The 15,480-nt window shown below is 41.9% G+C and overlaps 1 protein-coding gene across 1 annotated transcript in view; it reads left to right on the forward strand.

Moving 5' to 3' along the window:
* Window positions 1–7,301: 7,301 nt before the first annotated feature.
* Window positions 7,302–15,480, forward strand: part of OIT3 (oncoprotein induced transcript 3) — a 62,413-nt gene continuing 54,234 nt past the window's right edge. Inside the window, exon 1 of the mRNA XM_070752240.1 lies at window positions 7,302–7,470. Within this exon, the coding sequence (XP_070608341.1) occupies window positions 7,353–7,470 (118 nt within the window). The 5' untranslated portion in view covers window positions 7,302–7,352. The remainder of the gene's footprint in view (window positions 7,471–15,480) is intronic.

The following is a 15,480-nucleotide window of genomic DNA, read 5'->3' on the forward strand; positions in this document are numbered from 1 at the left end:
TATTTTGTCCAATACATAATGTATATTTCAGAGGATATAATATTAGTAAAATATATCAATGGAAGAATAGAAGAAAAGACATAGAAATATGTTAACAGGAGATGTTTCTGAGGATTGGAGAATGGCCAGTGTTGTGCCTATCCATAAGAAGGGCAGTAGAGAAGGAGCTGGTAACTACAGGCCAGTTAGCTTGACATCAGTTATAGTTAAAATGATGGAGACTCTACTCAAAAAGAGGATAAATCAGCACCTAAAAAACAATAACTTATTGGACCCAAATCACCATAGCTTTACTGAAGGCAAATCATGTCAGACTAATCTCATTGATTTCTTTGACTATGTCACAAAGGTGTTGGATGAAGGTGGTGCCATGGATATTGCCTATCTGGACTTCAGCAAAGCCTTTGATACAGTTCCACATAAAGAGCTAATAGATAAATTAGTGAAGATTGAACTTAATCCCTGGATAGTTCAGTGGATTTGCAGCTGGCTGAAGCATAGACATCAGAGAGTTATTGTTAATGGCGAGTATTCTGAGCAGAGACAGGTTAAAAGCGGTGTGCCACAAGGGTCTGTTCTGGCTCCTATTCTTTTTAATATGTTTGTGAGTGACATAGGGGAAGGTTTGGTAGGGAAGGTTTGCCTATTTGCCGATGACTCTAAAGTGTGCAATAGCGTTGATATTCCTGGAGGCGTCTGTAATATGGTAAATGATTTAGCTTTACTAGATAAATGGTCAAAGCAATGGAAACTGCAATTTAATGTTTCTAAATGTAAAATAATGCACTTGGGGAAAAGGAATCCTCAATCTGAGTATTGTATTGGCAGTTCTGTGTTAGCAAAAACTTCAGAAGAGAAGGATTTAGGGGTAGTGATTTCTGACAGTCTCAAAATGGGTGAGCAGTGTGGTGGGCGGTAGGAAAAGCAAGTAGGATGCTTGGCTGCATAGCTAGAGGTATAACAAGCAGGAAGAGGGAGATTGTGATCCCACTGTATAGAGCACTGGTGAGACCACATTTGGAATACTGTGTTCAGTTCTGGAGACCTCCCCTACAAAAAGATATTGACAAAATTGAACGGGTCCAAAGATGGGCTACAAGAATGGTGGAAGGTCTTAAGCATAAAACGTATCAGGAAAGACTTAGGGAACTCAATCTGTATAGTCTGGAGGACAGAAGGAAAAGGGGGGACATATCGAAACTTTTAAATATGTCAAAGGGTTAAATAAGGTTCAGGAAGGAAGTGTTTTTAATAGGAAAGTGAACACAAGAACAAGGGGACACAATCTGAAGTTAGTTGGGGGAAAGATCAAAAGCAACATGAGAAAATATTATTTTACTGAAAGAGTAGTAGATCCTTGGAATAAACTTCCAGCAGACGTGGTTGGTAAATCCACAGTAACTGAATTTAAACATGCCTGGGATAAACATATATCCATCCTAAGATAAAATACAAAAAAATAGTATAGGGGGGGGACTAGATGGATCATGAGGTCTTTTTCTACCGTCAGTCTTCTATGTTTCTAATAATATGAAAAAAATAATCATTGGGAATAATAGTGTTCATAAACATATTCATGTAGGTAGTAGAAATGTAAGAGAGACATTAGGGCAGGGAATGAAAGGCACCCTGGTATACTTTTGTACGCCCCTTACTGACCTCTTAGGAATCTGGAGAGGTCAACCGTGGATAGTCTAAGGGTAAAATTTTTGGGGCTACAGAATGACACTACAGAGTCAGGTAATGAGTTTCATGCTTCGACAACTCAATTACTAAAGTCGTATTTTTTACAGTCTAGTTTGGAGCGGTTAATATTAAGTTGCAGATGATGTCAAACTATTTAATACCACCGACAATACTGCTACACTTCAAAAAGACCTTGACCATGTAGCAGAATGGTCTAAAACCTGGCAACTTCAAATCTCCACCACTAAATGCTCTGTCTTACACATTGGTAAAAAGAATCAGAATACTAAATATAAACTTGGAGGAACTGAACTTATTGATAACCCTCAATCTGTCAAAGACCTTGGAGTACTCACATCCAATGACCTAAGTCCTAGAGCCCACTGCAACAACATTGCCAAAAGGGTTTTAAGAGTTGTTAACCTAATCCTTCGCAGCTTCTTCTCTGGTAATTTTGAACTGCTACCAAGAGCTTACAAAACATTTGTCAGACCAATCCTAGAATACAGCTCACCTGTATGGAACCCACATTGCATATCTGACATCAACACAATTGAGAGAGTCCAGAAATATTTCACAAGAAGAGTCCTTCACTCCTCTTCTCACAACAAAATACCTTACTCTGCCAGACTTGGTTTAGACAACTTACAACTCAGTTGTCTTCATTCTGACTTAATTATAGTTTATAAAATCATATACCAAAATGTCCTACCTGTTAACAACTACTTCACCTTCAACCGCAACAACACACGAGCATGAAATCGATTTAAACTAAATGTCAACCGCTCCAAACTTGACTGCAAAAAATACAACTTCAGCAACAGAGTAATCAGTGCCTGGAATGCACTACCTGATTCTGTGGTTTCTACTACTAATCCTGAAACCTTTAGCCTTAGACTATCTACAATTGGCCTCTCCCCCTTTCTAAGGGGCGTGCATAAGCGCACCATTGTGCCTACCGTCCCTGTCCTATTGTCTTCTTTTGTTACTTTTTATCATTACTTATCTAATGTTTTATTTGTACAAATTACCACTCTATAATTGTTTGACAAAATAAATAAATAAAGTTTGAATTTGTTATGTGCTCTTGTGTTGTTGTGGTTGAAGCTGAAGTAGTCATTGACAGGGAGGAGGTTGTAGCATATGATCTTGTGGGCAATACTTAGATCAAGTTTAAGGCATCGTGGTTTTAAACTTTCTAGACCCAGGATTGTAAGTCTAGTTTTGTAGGGTATTCTGTTTCGAGTGGAGGAGTAAAGGGCTCTTCTGGTGAAGTATCTTTGGACATTTTTGAGTGTGTTAATGTCCGAGATGCGGGATTGTGCCAAGCAGATGAGCTGTATTCGACGCTGGGTCTGGCAAACGTTTTGTAAGCTCTGGTAAGTAATGTGAGATTGCCAGAGCAGAAGCTGCGCAGGATTAGGTTAACAACTCTTGAAGCCTTTTTGGCAATGTTGTTGCAGTGGGCTTTGGCACTTAGGTCATTTGATATTAGTATTCTGAGGTCTTTTACTGAGTGGGGGTTATCTGTGAGATTTTGTTTATTCAGTTTATATTTGGAGTTCTGATTCTTTTTGCCAATGTGGAGGACAGAGCATTTGTTGGTTGAGATTTGGAGTTGTCAGGTGTTAGACCAATCAGAGACAGAGTCTAGGTCTTTTTGGAAAATAGCTGTGTGGCCGATGATGTTGAAGAGTTTTACATCATCGGTGAAGAAAACACAGTTGCTTGTGATGTGATCGCGAAGGTCCTTGATGTAGAGAATGAAGAGTGTTGGTCCCAGTGCATTGCCTTAGGGAACGCCGCTTTTAACAAGGATGGGGGTGGATATGACACTTCCTATTTTGACAACTTGTCTATTTGACAGGAATGCTGTAATCCAGCTGTGGAGGGATCCTGAGATGCCATAGGATTTGAATTTTAGGGATAGTTTGTCGTGGACCACTGAATCAAAGGCTTTGCAAAAGTCAATATAAATTGACTTCAATAGATTTTAAAATCAACAGATTTTCCTTGATCTAGATGAGTAGTCCATATGTTTTTGCAGTGAAGGAGTTTGTTAGAGAGTAGGTTATCAGTTTCTAGGTGGAGAGTAATTGATTGGTTTATAATTGATTCTATGACTTTGTATGAGACACAGCATAGTGATATTGGTCTGTAGTTATCAATGAGGTCTCCTTTTTTAAAGATGGGAATGACCATTGCTTTCCACCATAGCTAAGGAAGTGTGCAGGTCCTAAAGGATTTTTCAAAGATTGTGCTTAGTGGTTCGGCTATAGCAGAAGAGAGCTTTTTTAGGAAGTATGCACATAGACTGTCTGGTCCAACTGATAGAGAGGGTTTGAGGTCCTGTAATGCTTTTTCAACGCGGTCTTAAGTCTATTTGGGTTAGGTTGTTGAGAGAGTTTGAAGTGTGATTGGTGAAATTGGGGGATGAACCGTTACCGTTAACAAAGACAGCCAAATAATGAGTTGAAGAGGTTAGCTTTGGATGAATCATTGTGGTACTCTTTGTTGTTGAGTCCTATGAGAGGTGGGATAGGTCTAGAGTCCTTGAGTTTGTTATTGACAAAGTTGTAGAAGGCTTGGTTAGATTTGGTGTGCAGGAGGTTTTTCCTCTTGTTTGCTGTGGTAGTTGAGACATTCCGCTTTATTTGATGGCATATGCTTTTGTAGCAGCTTTTGAAGTTGGTTACTTGGCCTTTTTTGTTTTTTTTGTAATTTTTTTTCTTGCTTGTGGTACTTATTAGTGGTACGTGAAGTCTAATAATTATTTTCATTTCAAGCAAGAATGTGTTGTAGAGGTCATTGGTAGTGTTGCAGCCAGAGAATAGAGCTTGCCAATTAAGTGTTGAGAGATCGGCTTCAATGAGCTCGTAGTTCACTTTTTTAAAATTGAACTTGAGTGTTGCATTATTTGGGTGGATCTTAGTGTGATTTAGGTTGAGGCTAAAGTTTATCATGCTGTGGTCGCTATTAGAAAATGGTTCTTTTATTTGTAGGCCATATATTGTACTTTTGCTGTTGCAGAAAATGAGATCCAGGCAGTTATCAAGTCTAGTATTGTTAGTTACTAGTTGGTCGAATCTCAGACAGGTGATGGTATTGTATATAGTAGAAAGGATGGGTTCCGTGCTGCATTCATTTAAGGTCCAGTTAATGTGTGGTAGGTTGAGGTCTCCAAGGAAGATAATGGGGGATGGGCAGTGGATTGCCCATGTTAGTAGTGCAGTTAGTTTGTTTGCATGTGCGATGTCGTAGTCTGGAGCTCTGTGGCAGAGTAGAAAGCAAATTGTGGTATTTCGGGATAAATCACAGACAATAGTTTCAGGGAGACTTAGGTCCTGTGCAACTTTGATGTTTTTTAGATTCAGTGATTTTTTTGTAGAATATAGCTACTCATGGTCTGAACGGAAGACAAGGTGGTTTCTTGATGTGATAATGGAGTCTGGGTAGGAAGCATTTAGCCATGTTTCGCAGATAAAAATAATATAGAAGATTATTATTATTATTATTATTATTATTATTATTATTATTATTAATTGGATTTGTATGCTGCCCCTCTCTGAAGACTTGGGGTGGCTCACAACAATAATAAACAACAGTGTAACATTAAAACAAATCTAGTAATAAAAAGATATATAAAAAGAAGATGGAGGTGTCTAGTAGAAGGAGGAATTCAGACATCTTGTTGACTACAGTTCTAGCATTTAATAGTTTGAATTTGAGATTGGTTCTGTGTTGGAGATTGGTTTTGGATTGGTTAGAGGAAGTAAGGGGTGTACTTTCCTATTCTTTGTTTGAGGTGATAGGGATGTCAATTTGTTGTTGTGGGATGGTGGTCTGGCAGATGTCGATTTAGCACTTTAGCATAGGGGATCATGTATATACCCACAAAGATGCTAGGGGTCCTCTCTGGGTTCCTGCCACGGTCACAGAAATAACTGGCTCTTACTCTTACTGAGTAGGGCTCAAGAACGGTAGAAGCTGAAGGCAGCATGTGGACCAACTTTGAGGCCGATTCATCTGCTTTACTCTTAGGCTACCAGAATTAACTTCTGAGCCAATACCTAACCAACAGGAGCAATCACTTACCCCTAACAGAGAGAAGTCAAGCCAGCAAATCCGGAAGACCTACCTAGTGACACTCACACTGGGGGGCAAGCTCCAAGAGAACTGGTCCTCGAAGCTCCAACCACACCCCAGTCCGAAACCCGAGAACTTCCATTGGTCAAAGCTGGGAATAACAGAAGCTTGTTTGACCTGACCACTTACCCAACTCTGACTGAGACATGTAGGTCTGAAAGACCAACTAAATGCACTGCCTATCTGCGTCAGATGTTGGTTTAGCCCAACTAAGAGGGGAGGGGTGTTACATTCTCAGACTGAAGCACATAGGTTTCAGTCAGGTCCTCCATTCTGGAGGGAAAATACTGACTGCTAGTTGACTAGATTGTCTGGCAGCTCCCTACAAAAGGGCTGTCTGTCAGACAGAGCCTTTGCTGGTTCTAAATAGTTGCCAAATAAAGAGTTGTTGCTTTGAAGCCATTTCTGTCTGCCTCTTCCATTCACCCTATCTAACACATCAGATGTTTACTATTGTGGCCTGCTGAATGTATGAAATATATATTTCTGTATCTTAGTCTGTATTCTCTTTCTCTGCCCTGCAATGCTGTATTTTGGTATTCAATGTAGTGTTGGGTTGTTTATTTTTATTTTTTGCATGTGCCATGAATCTTTCTTAGATAGGCAAGAAAGAGGAATTGAAATTCCAGAATATCATTCCTTGCAGTAGAAATATTACTTGGTCCAGCATGCACAAGAAAACCAGCAACCTTTCAGTTTGACTGACGATCGATGTTTATGGGATTTGCAACAGTATGCAAAATCACCAGCTACGGATAATGTCAATCCATCATAACAAAGAAGCAAGGACGAAGTGGGGCAGGAAAAAACAACCTTCAAAGTCTGAGTTTTGTGTGCTCCAGCCTAAAATTGCTGATTGCTCTTCCTTGAATTCCTTGCACAAAAGCTCTACCCAGACACCACCAGAAGTAGATTACCTTTACAAGGGCAGAGAATGCCTCATTTTGCTTGGGTGGATTACTGGATTATCAACCAGATTTGTCGGATTATAGCCAACTGATGAGGGAATTGGCACTGTGGTTTCACACATTTAAAGAACACTAGATTTGGGGAAGGCTCTATTCCGATCTGCTTTCCTCCATTTTAGCAAAACCAGGAGTGAAATCTCATTCGCCATTGCTCTTCAGTTTCAAAGTTGCTTTTCTTATTCATAGAAGCAGAATATATAGATAAAGGCCACCATCTTCCCCCATCTCCACAGGATGCCTGTGTGTCTCTTCCTTAGTTATCCTTCTGGATAAGATAGCAGATGGGTCACTGCAGGGCAACTTTCAAGCAAACAATTGAAGGATGGCTTTGCAAAAAAAACCCACCACCCTCCCCTTTTGTCTCTGAAAAGCTTTGCTGCTATGGGCAGGTCAAGGCTACGGTGGAAGCTGTAATCATCTTGGCCTCTTCCTCTGATAAAATCCCCCAGTGCCTACAAGGCTTTCTCTCTGCTTGTATATTTTGCTTCAAAACACCAGAGCCTGAAGGTACCTGGTGGGATTATAAGAAGTAGACTCATCTTGTCTTCTTCAATGGGTCCTGCTTGGACTTCTCGCTTCGGATGCCTTTGCCACCCAAAGATGCTCCTGCTGTTCATGTTGTCCTTTTGCCTCCATGCAAATATGCAGTCCTTGCAGGAGAATACAGTGGGTGAGTACTTGCAAGCATCCATTGACTGGAAGTTCCAAAAGGCCACATTCTTGTTCAGAGCTGGTGTTTTTTTTGGAGCCTTTACAGGCCATTCATAGGTAGTGAACAAAATACCCAGCTGCTTGCTTGCTGGATGCAATTTGGAAGAAGAGTTGCACTTTTGGTTTTGGTTTTGCTTTGCATGGAATGTGAATTTCTGTAGCATTTAGTCCAGTATATTGTTCTTGTAATTACTTAGTGTAACTCCAAAGAAATTAGAGTAACCAAACCTTCATTGTGTGAAAGGACTGAGATGGCTCTGAATTCTCCTCACATTTATTGTTCCCTGCTTGCTTATACCACAGCTGGCTAAAGGATCCTATAGACTCCCAGCAGCAGAATTTCAGATAACTTTAGAAAAAAAGTAATGAGAAATAGGAGGGACCCAATATATGAATGGAATTCTGCTCCATTTATGCCTTTGATATGTAATAGAGTATCCCCAGTCCCAAATATGGATACTTTCTCTTTTACTTCCTGATAAAACCATCAGGATTACATCTTTCTGTGGTAAATAATGCCCAACAATTTTAGTCTGGGCTATTTTTCTTCAGTTCTATGCAAGTGGGACTTTATGCCATCCTAGTGCTAAAATATACAAGGAATAAACAGGATTCTACCATTGTCCCAGAGATCAAGACAGCCCGCACCTCTTCTCTTTCTCCCCTCCCACCCTCCTTCCTTCCTTCTCTCTCTCCCCCTCCCTCCTTCCTCCCCTCCTCTCTCAAACACACAATGTTATGGATGAATATTGAGCTAATATATTAAAATTAAATGAGATTATCTAAGTGAACCAAAAAATTGAAATTAATGTTGGTAGAGAATTATTGCAAATAGAAGCTGCTAATTTAAAGCATGTTATTAGAACATAATTCTGTGTAAGTTGTAAGTTTCTTTCAAATCATGACTACATAACAATTGAGGAGGGTCTTCTATATTTTAACATATATTTCAATACTCTAGAAACATAGAAACATAGAAGATTGACGGCAGGAAAAGACTTCATGTTCCATCTAGTCTGCCTTTATACTATTTCCTGTATTTTATCTTAAGATGGATATATGTTTATTCCAGGCATGTTTAAACTGATGTATTTGTGTGATACCTTTTATTCAGAAGCTAATATGTGTGCCTAGAAGTTTATCAATATTATTATAACCCCAATTGTATCAGGTAGGTTATATGCAATAGTTCTAAATATGACTTTTCCACTGCCACCACAAGGTTCTTGAGAAATATTTCATTATCAAGCAAATATTGAGTGTTGCTATAATTCTGTATTTATTTGATGAGCGATACTAAATTAGAATTCAGTGAAGATGTTCCCATGTGACAAAACATGGGAACTTACACACATACTGCTATTTTGTAATCAGGGGGATCAAAAGGGAAATTGATTTATAGGTTATGTGACATCAAGTCAGCATTCATAGTTAGATTTCCATTAGGATAAACAGTTCTGAACCTGATCCTTCAAGTTTCCAATGGTCCACTCCAGCGGTGGGTTCCTTCTAGTTTGGACCAGTTTGCCTGAACCGGTAGCAACTCGCTGGTGACATCATGATGATGTCACAGAGCCAGTTTGGTCAGTGCTGGCCTGTGCATGCCACCATCTTTTTTTGGAATTTTTTTAAAAAAAATTCTTCTGAGCATGTGCAAAAGCAGAGTTCCCAGCACTGTGCATGCATTGCCATCTTGTTTTCGACTTTTAAAAAAATTCCGATTTCCCAGCACTGCGCATGGGCATGCACACAAGACGGAGAAAGTGAACTGGCAGTGAGGTAAGTTAGAACCCACTCTGGTCCACTCATCACTGTGAGTCCATCCAGATTGCCACTGGTCATCATTTCATCTGTCTTTCCCTGACTTCTGAAGGGAGCTTGGCCCTCATATAATGTGCCCCAAACAACTACAATTAAAATAATTAAAAGGAAGGTTAGTATTGATAAATTCCAGTGGCAACCATTTATCTTCAAAGATCAGCCCATTCAGAGGTTTGTGGAAAAGGTCAGCATTATATTTATTTATTTATTTTATTCATTAGATTTGTATGCCGCCCCTTTCCGTAGAAACATAATCCATAATATTATCATATTAACTTGATTAAATTATTTATTCTTAATTCTCTCTGGCACACACAGGATAAATTTAATTTTTTTAGATTTGCAAAAGTAGAAAAGATCTACCAAACTATAGACCAGCCAATCACATTTTAGTCTGGTATGAAGTTACTAAATCTGGACTGCAAAAGGTAGATGTCTACTTTTACAAATGGCTACTTGAATTCTTGTAATCCAAATCTGATTGCCGTAGTCATATAAACAACGATGTAAATGCAGTAAGGTAGCAGTGATAGTTATTTTCTAACACAGAGTCAGACTTTCAGCCTTTAAACCAAACCAACCTGTTTCTAGTATGCTATAGGACCAAAATACATCCATAGAGGAACAGGAGGTGCTGTAACTAAATACTGATTAGACTGGCGATTAGGTGACAGTAAAGAAATACAACTCTCCTCTTTGCTATCATCTTGTGGTCAACTGGATACCTACAATCTATAGCTGATAATTTTGTACTGACACAATTTAATGGCACTGATTCATCCCCAAGAGAGTGTTCTGAACTTTGACTTACTCTTCCACTAGTACGATACCCAGACTTAGTTCATATGGTTGATTGCAACCTCAGAAAATTGGTTTAAATTAAGTAAATCATGATTAAGAGTCCTGTGAAAACAGCAATTGAAAAACATACCCAGTGGGTCAGTTACAAGATTTATATAACTACAACACAAAAAAGTTATAGAGTTTAAATAACCGCACATAACCAAAATGCCACAACACACACATACCATGTGCATTGGGTTCCTTCTCATCCTGGCCCACATAACCATCTATTTTTTAAAAAGCTAAGTACAGTGATCCCCCGGGTATCGCGACCCCGATCATTGCGAAACGGCTATATCGCGAGTTTTCAACCCGGAAGTAACACCATCTGCACGCATGCGTAGATGGTGGAGTTTGCGTTCCGGCAGATCAGCTGCTGGGCGGCCGAAGGAACGTTCCCTGGGTCTTCCCGCCGGCATGGGGGGCTTCCTAGCACCCCCCAAACCCGGGTTGGGGGCTGGGGGGGGTGCTAGGAAGCTCCCCATGATGGCGGAGACCTGTTAAAACACTCGCGCGGCTTCCAAACTGAGTCCTGAAGCCAAGCGCAGAAGTTCGCCTTTGGCGCTTGGCTTCAGGACTCGGTTTGGAAGCCGCACGAGTGTTTTAAAAGGTCTCCGCCAACAATGGGAGCTTCCTAGCACCCCCCCCGAGCCCCCAACCCGGGTTTGGGGGGTGCTAGGAAGCTCCCATTGTTGGCGGAGACCTTTTAAAACACTCGCGCGGCTTCCAAACCGAGTCCTGAAGCCAAGCGCAGAGCGCCCTTGGCTTCAGGACTCGGTTTGGAAGCCGCGCGAGTGTTTTAAAAGGTCTCCGCCAACAATGGGAGCTTCCTAGCACCCCCCCCCCGAGCCCCCAACCCGGGTTTGGGGGGTGCTAGGAAGCTCCCATTGTTGGCGGAGACCTTTTAAAACACTCGCGCGGCTTCAGGACTCGGTTTGGAAGCCGCACGAGTGTTTTAAAAGGTCTCCGCCAACAATGGGAGCTTCCTAGCACCCCCCCCCGAGCCCCCAACCCGGGTTTGGGGGGTGCTAGGAAGCTCCCATTGTTGGCGGAGACCTTTTAAAACACTCGCGCGGCTTCCAAACCGAGTCCTGAAGCCAAGCGCAGAGCGCCCTTGGCTTCAGGACTCGGTTTGGAAGCCGCGCGAGTGTTTTAAAAGGTCTCCGCCAACAATGGGAGCTTCCTAGCACCCCCCAAACCCGGGTTGGGGGCTCGGGGGTGTGCTAGCGAGCCTCCCATGTCGGCGGGGATGTTTTAAAACACCCGCGCGACTTTCCAATGAGTCCCGAAGACAACGCGTTTGTCTTTGGGACTCATTGGAAAGTCGCGCGGGTGTTTTAAAACATCCCCGCCGACATGGGAGGCTCGCTAGCACACCCCCGAACCCCCAACCCGGGTTTGGGGGTGTGCTAGCGAGCCCCTCATGTCGGCGGGGATGTTTTAAAACACCCGCGCCGCCCCCAATCTTAGGCTCCTCGCTAGCGCTGCGGAAGTAAAAACACCCTCTGCACATGCGCAGATGGTGTTTTTACTTCCGCAGCGCTACTTCGCGAAAACCCGCTCGTTGCGGGGGGTCCTGGAACGGAACCCTCGCAAAGAGCGGGGGATCACTGTAAATCACAAATTATGTACATAATCCAGAACATTCTGTGACAAGAAATACATGTTGTACATCCGATAACTATATCAATGTTCAGTGTATCAAGCAATTGTTCTTTTCATATTTTATCACTTCCTCTCCAATTTTTCATTCTCTTCCGAAGCTTTGTGTGCTTTTGATGGTGCCTTCTGTTTTTACTTTATGGTTCTTTTCTTCTGTAGATAATTTATACATCTGCAAAAGTTGTGGCGGTTTTCCTTCTTACTCTAAAAAGTGGCATGCATTGTCTGAATGTGGGGAAATAAAAGAATTATTTCATTCCACCATATATACCAGTGATGACAAACCTTTTTGGCACTGAGTGCCGAAAAGGGAGCACTTTGCACGCACTCATTTGGCCACAACCAGGAAGAGGAGCGGCCCAGGGCTCATGCATGCACCAAAAAATGAACTTCTGGTTTCTGGCACACAAATGTACACCAGCCAGCAAATCTTGCGGTTATTGCCGTACATGCGCATGCACCAATCAGCTGGCCAGCGCACATGCTCAGGTGGAAAACGGAAGACCACCTTTCCGGTTTCTGGCGATGCCACACGTGAAAGGCCAACTGATCATTTGTTTGTTTGTTTGTTTGTTTGTTTGTTTGTTTATTCATTCATTCATTCATTCATTCATTCATTCATTCATTCATTCATTTATTAGATTTGTATGCCACCCCTCTCCATATGCACACCAGAAACCCAGGAGAGGAACGGGAAATGCCATAGGTTTATCATCACAGATCTATATACTCATAAGCAAATGAACCAGCAATAAATTACCAGCCATCATGCTATTTTCTCATTAGGCAACAAGGTATTTTTCTTTTCAAATTAAATCAATATTTCACTATTCCTAAAAAACAGGTTGAATCACGAAAGAATCCAAAGGCAGCCCAGTGGCCAATGAAATTTTAAAAGGGAGGAAAATATTTTTGCTTCATTTTGATGTACCAAATTAGAGCAATTGATGTATTTAACAAAAGAAGAAGGAAAAACAATCCATTTGCTTCAGTCTGAAGAAGGTTAATAATAAATCCTGCTTTAATTCCACAATCAGCTGGGGTTACCTGGTGCTTAATCAGGTATTAAATATATGCACAAATAAAAAGGGCAAGTTTGGAAGCTGCAGCAAGAAGATTAAATGCATCCCGGATGAAAAGTGCAATGAATGGGTTTTTAAAAATCATTTTCTCGTTTGCAGCCTTCACTTTAAATCTTGGGTGTTCTCTGAAATTCTCTTTGCTGGGATGAAGCTGACAGAGTTGTCCTTTGCTCATACAAACTCTTGCATGCAGATGACAGATCATTGGATAATCAAGATCTGAGAATTGTTCAAAGGCAGCAACAGACAGAGAGAGCTGGAAAGGAAAGCAGGCAAGGTTCAGTGTTTGAAGATGGCTCATTATTGCCAAATGACACAGAATGCTAATTCTTTCATTAGGAATGTTGATCCCAGATTCTTTATCTGCATGAACTGGGAATCTCTAGCTCTCAGGTATAAGTCAGAATAACAAAATAGCAGAGTTGGAAGAGATCTAGATCAGTGATGGCGAACCTTTTTTCCCTCGGGTGCCAAAAGCATGTGCACATGTGTTATTGTGCACATGCAAGTGCCCACACCCATAATTCAATGCCCTCCAAACCGCTATGCTTGCACCCATGACCCCCATGCTACCACACCCACCATGTATGCACACATGATCTCCCTGCTCCCCTATTTCCCGACTTCAGGTGGGCCCAGTAGGCCCATTTTTCACCCTCCCAGGCTCCAGAGGCTTTCTTGGAGCCTGGGGAGAGTAGAAACGGCCTCTCCTGCTACCTCAGAGGCCCTCCAGAGCCTGGAAATGGCCTGTTTTTAGACTTCTGGTAACCCCAGCAGGCACTTTTCTTGTCCTCCCAAGATTCCAGAGGCTTCCTCGTGTGCTGGCAGAGGCTTCCCTTGCCTACTGGCAGATAAGGCTCTGCGTGCCATAGGCCGCCATCACTGCTCTAGACCAATCCCCATGTCAGGCAAGAGACCCTATACTATTCCAGACAAGTGAGAGCTTCATCACTGGAAGCTTTGAAGAAGAGACTGGACTGCCATCTGTCAGAAATGATGCAGGGTCCCCTGCTTTGGTGGGGGGTTAGACTAGATCAGTGTTTCCCAAACTTTTGACATATGTGTACCAGGTGGGCCCAGTAGGCCCATTTTTCACCCTCCCAGGATCCAGAGGCTTTCAAGGGCTATAATTTTCATAACACTTAGTACCCCTCGTCAAAAAAATGGATGTATTTTAATAACAATCACAATATTTTTCTTTTTTGGTACATATACAAAATAATAATAAACGAAAAATAAAATTATTTATAATAAAATATAAATAAAAGTTATATTATAAATAACATTTATTTGGATCAATGAGAAGGGTGAAATTGTTTGTGCTCAGATGACAGATCATCATAATTTGATTCTCTGGTTGTTAATTTTAATCTGAAATGCAGTCACTGTTCCCTCTAATGTGCACGGGCATGCGGGCGTGCACGCAAAAACCAAATGCTGCACATGGTTTTCAAATCCCGTGCAGCGGAGCCGGTGCCGTTTCTCCCCACCTGACAGCTGATCTGCCCCAAGTTGTCGACTGAGGAGAAACTCCTGTGGGCTCTGAACCCCACCCAGCTTCTCCGGCTCTGTCTGGGGACCACGCCCCACCCACCTCTGTCAATTTTCTTCCCAGAGCCGAGCAGGTAGGTGGACTCCGAGGGCAAAAACCCAGGAAGCATCAGCATCGACCATGACAGCAGGAGCAGTGCACAAAGGGGAGCGTGGGGAGGTGGAGGGAAAAGGAGACCTTCCTGAGCTGCCGAGGCTTGTCAAGGTGTGTTTTACAAGCCTTGGCAGCTTGCGAAGTTCCGACAGCTCCTGCTGTGGTGGTTGATGCTGCTGTTGCCGGTGTCGCTGCTGCTACCGCTGCTACAACAAGAGAAAGAAAAAGGGAGAGGAAAGAGAGAGAAAAACAGAAATGTAAGTGAGAGAAATGAGAGCAAAAAGGGAGGAGAAACAAATGAGAGAGAGAAGGGGGGAGAGATGGAGAAGTACACCTGGAGGGAGGGAAAAGAGAGAGAGGGAGTTTTGCTTCTATTTTGTTTCCGATAAAGACATTGCATATTCCCTTGTGTGTGTCTGTTTTGCCTATTTGTACCTTTAATTGAAGGCTTGTGTCATAAGCCAGCAGAACATTCTCCAGTGAGTCCTTTCTTCTCCTTAGGTAGTCAAAGTATTTGAGTTTCATCTTCAGGATCTGGCGTTTTAAAGAGCCATCAGGGTTGATCTCCTCCAGACCTTGCAGTCCAAGGGACTCTCAGGAGTCTTCTCCAGCACCATAGTTCAAAGGCCTCAATTCTTTGGTGTTCAGCCTTCCTTATGGTCCAACTTTTACAGCCATACATTGCAACTGGGAAAACCATAGCCTTGACTTATGCACTTTTGTTAGCAGGGTGATGTCTCTGCTTTTTAGTATGCTGTCTAACTTTGTCACAACTTTGTGCAGTTGTGTAGAAAGTAAAATGCTCCCAATAATGCTCCCAATAATTGACTGGTTCTATCCCTGAAATCAAATGTTTATTTATCTCTTCCTATTTATTGCTTTATAGGGTTTCAGTATGATTAACAATGTGTTATGG

This window comes from Erythrolamprus reginae, chromosome 5, assembly GCF_031021105.1.
Source record: "Erythrolamprus reginae isolate rEryReg1 chromosome 5, rEryReg1.hap1, whole genome shotgun sequence".
NCBI classification, from domain to species: Eukaryota; Metazoa; Chordata; class Lepidosauria; order Squamata; family Dipsadidae; genus Erythrolamprus; species Erythrolamprus reginae.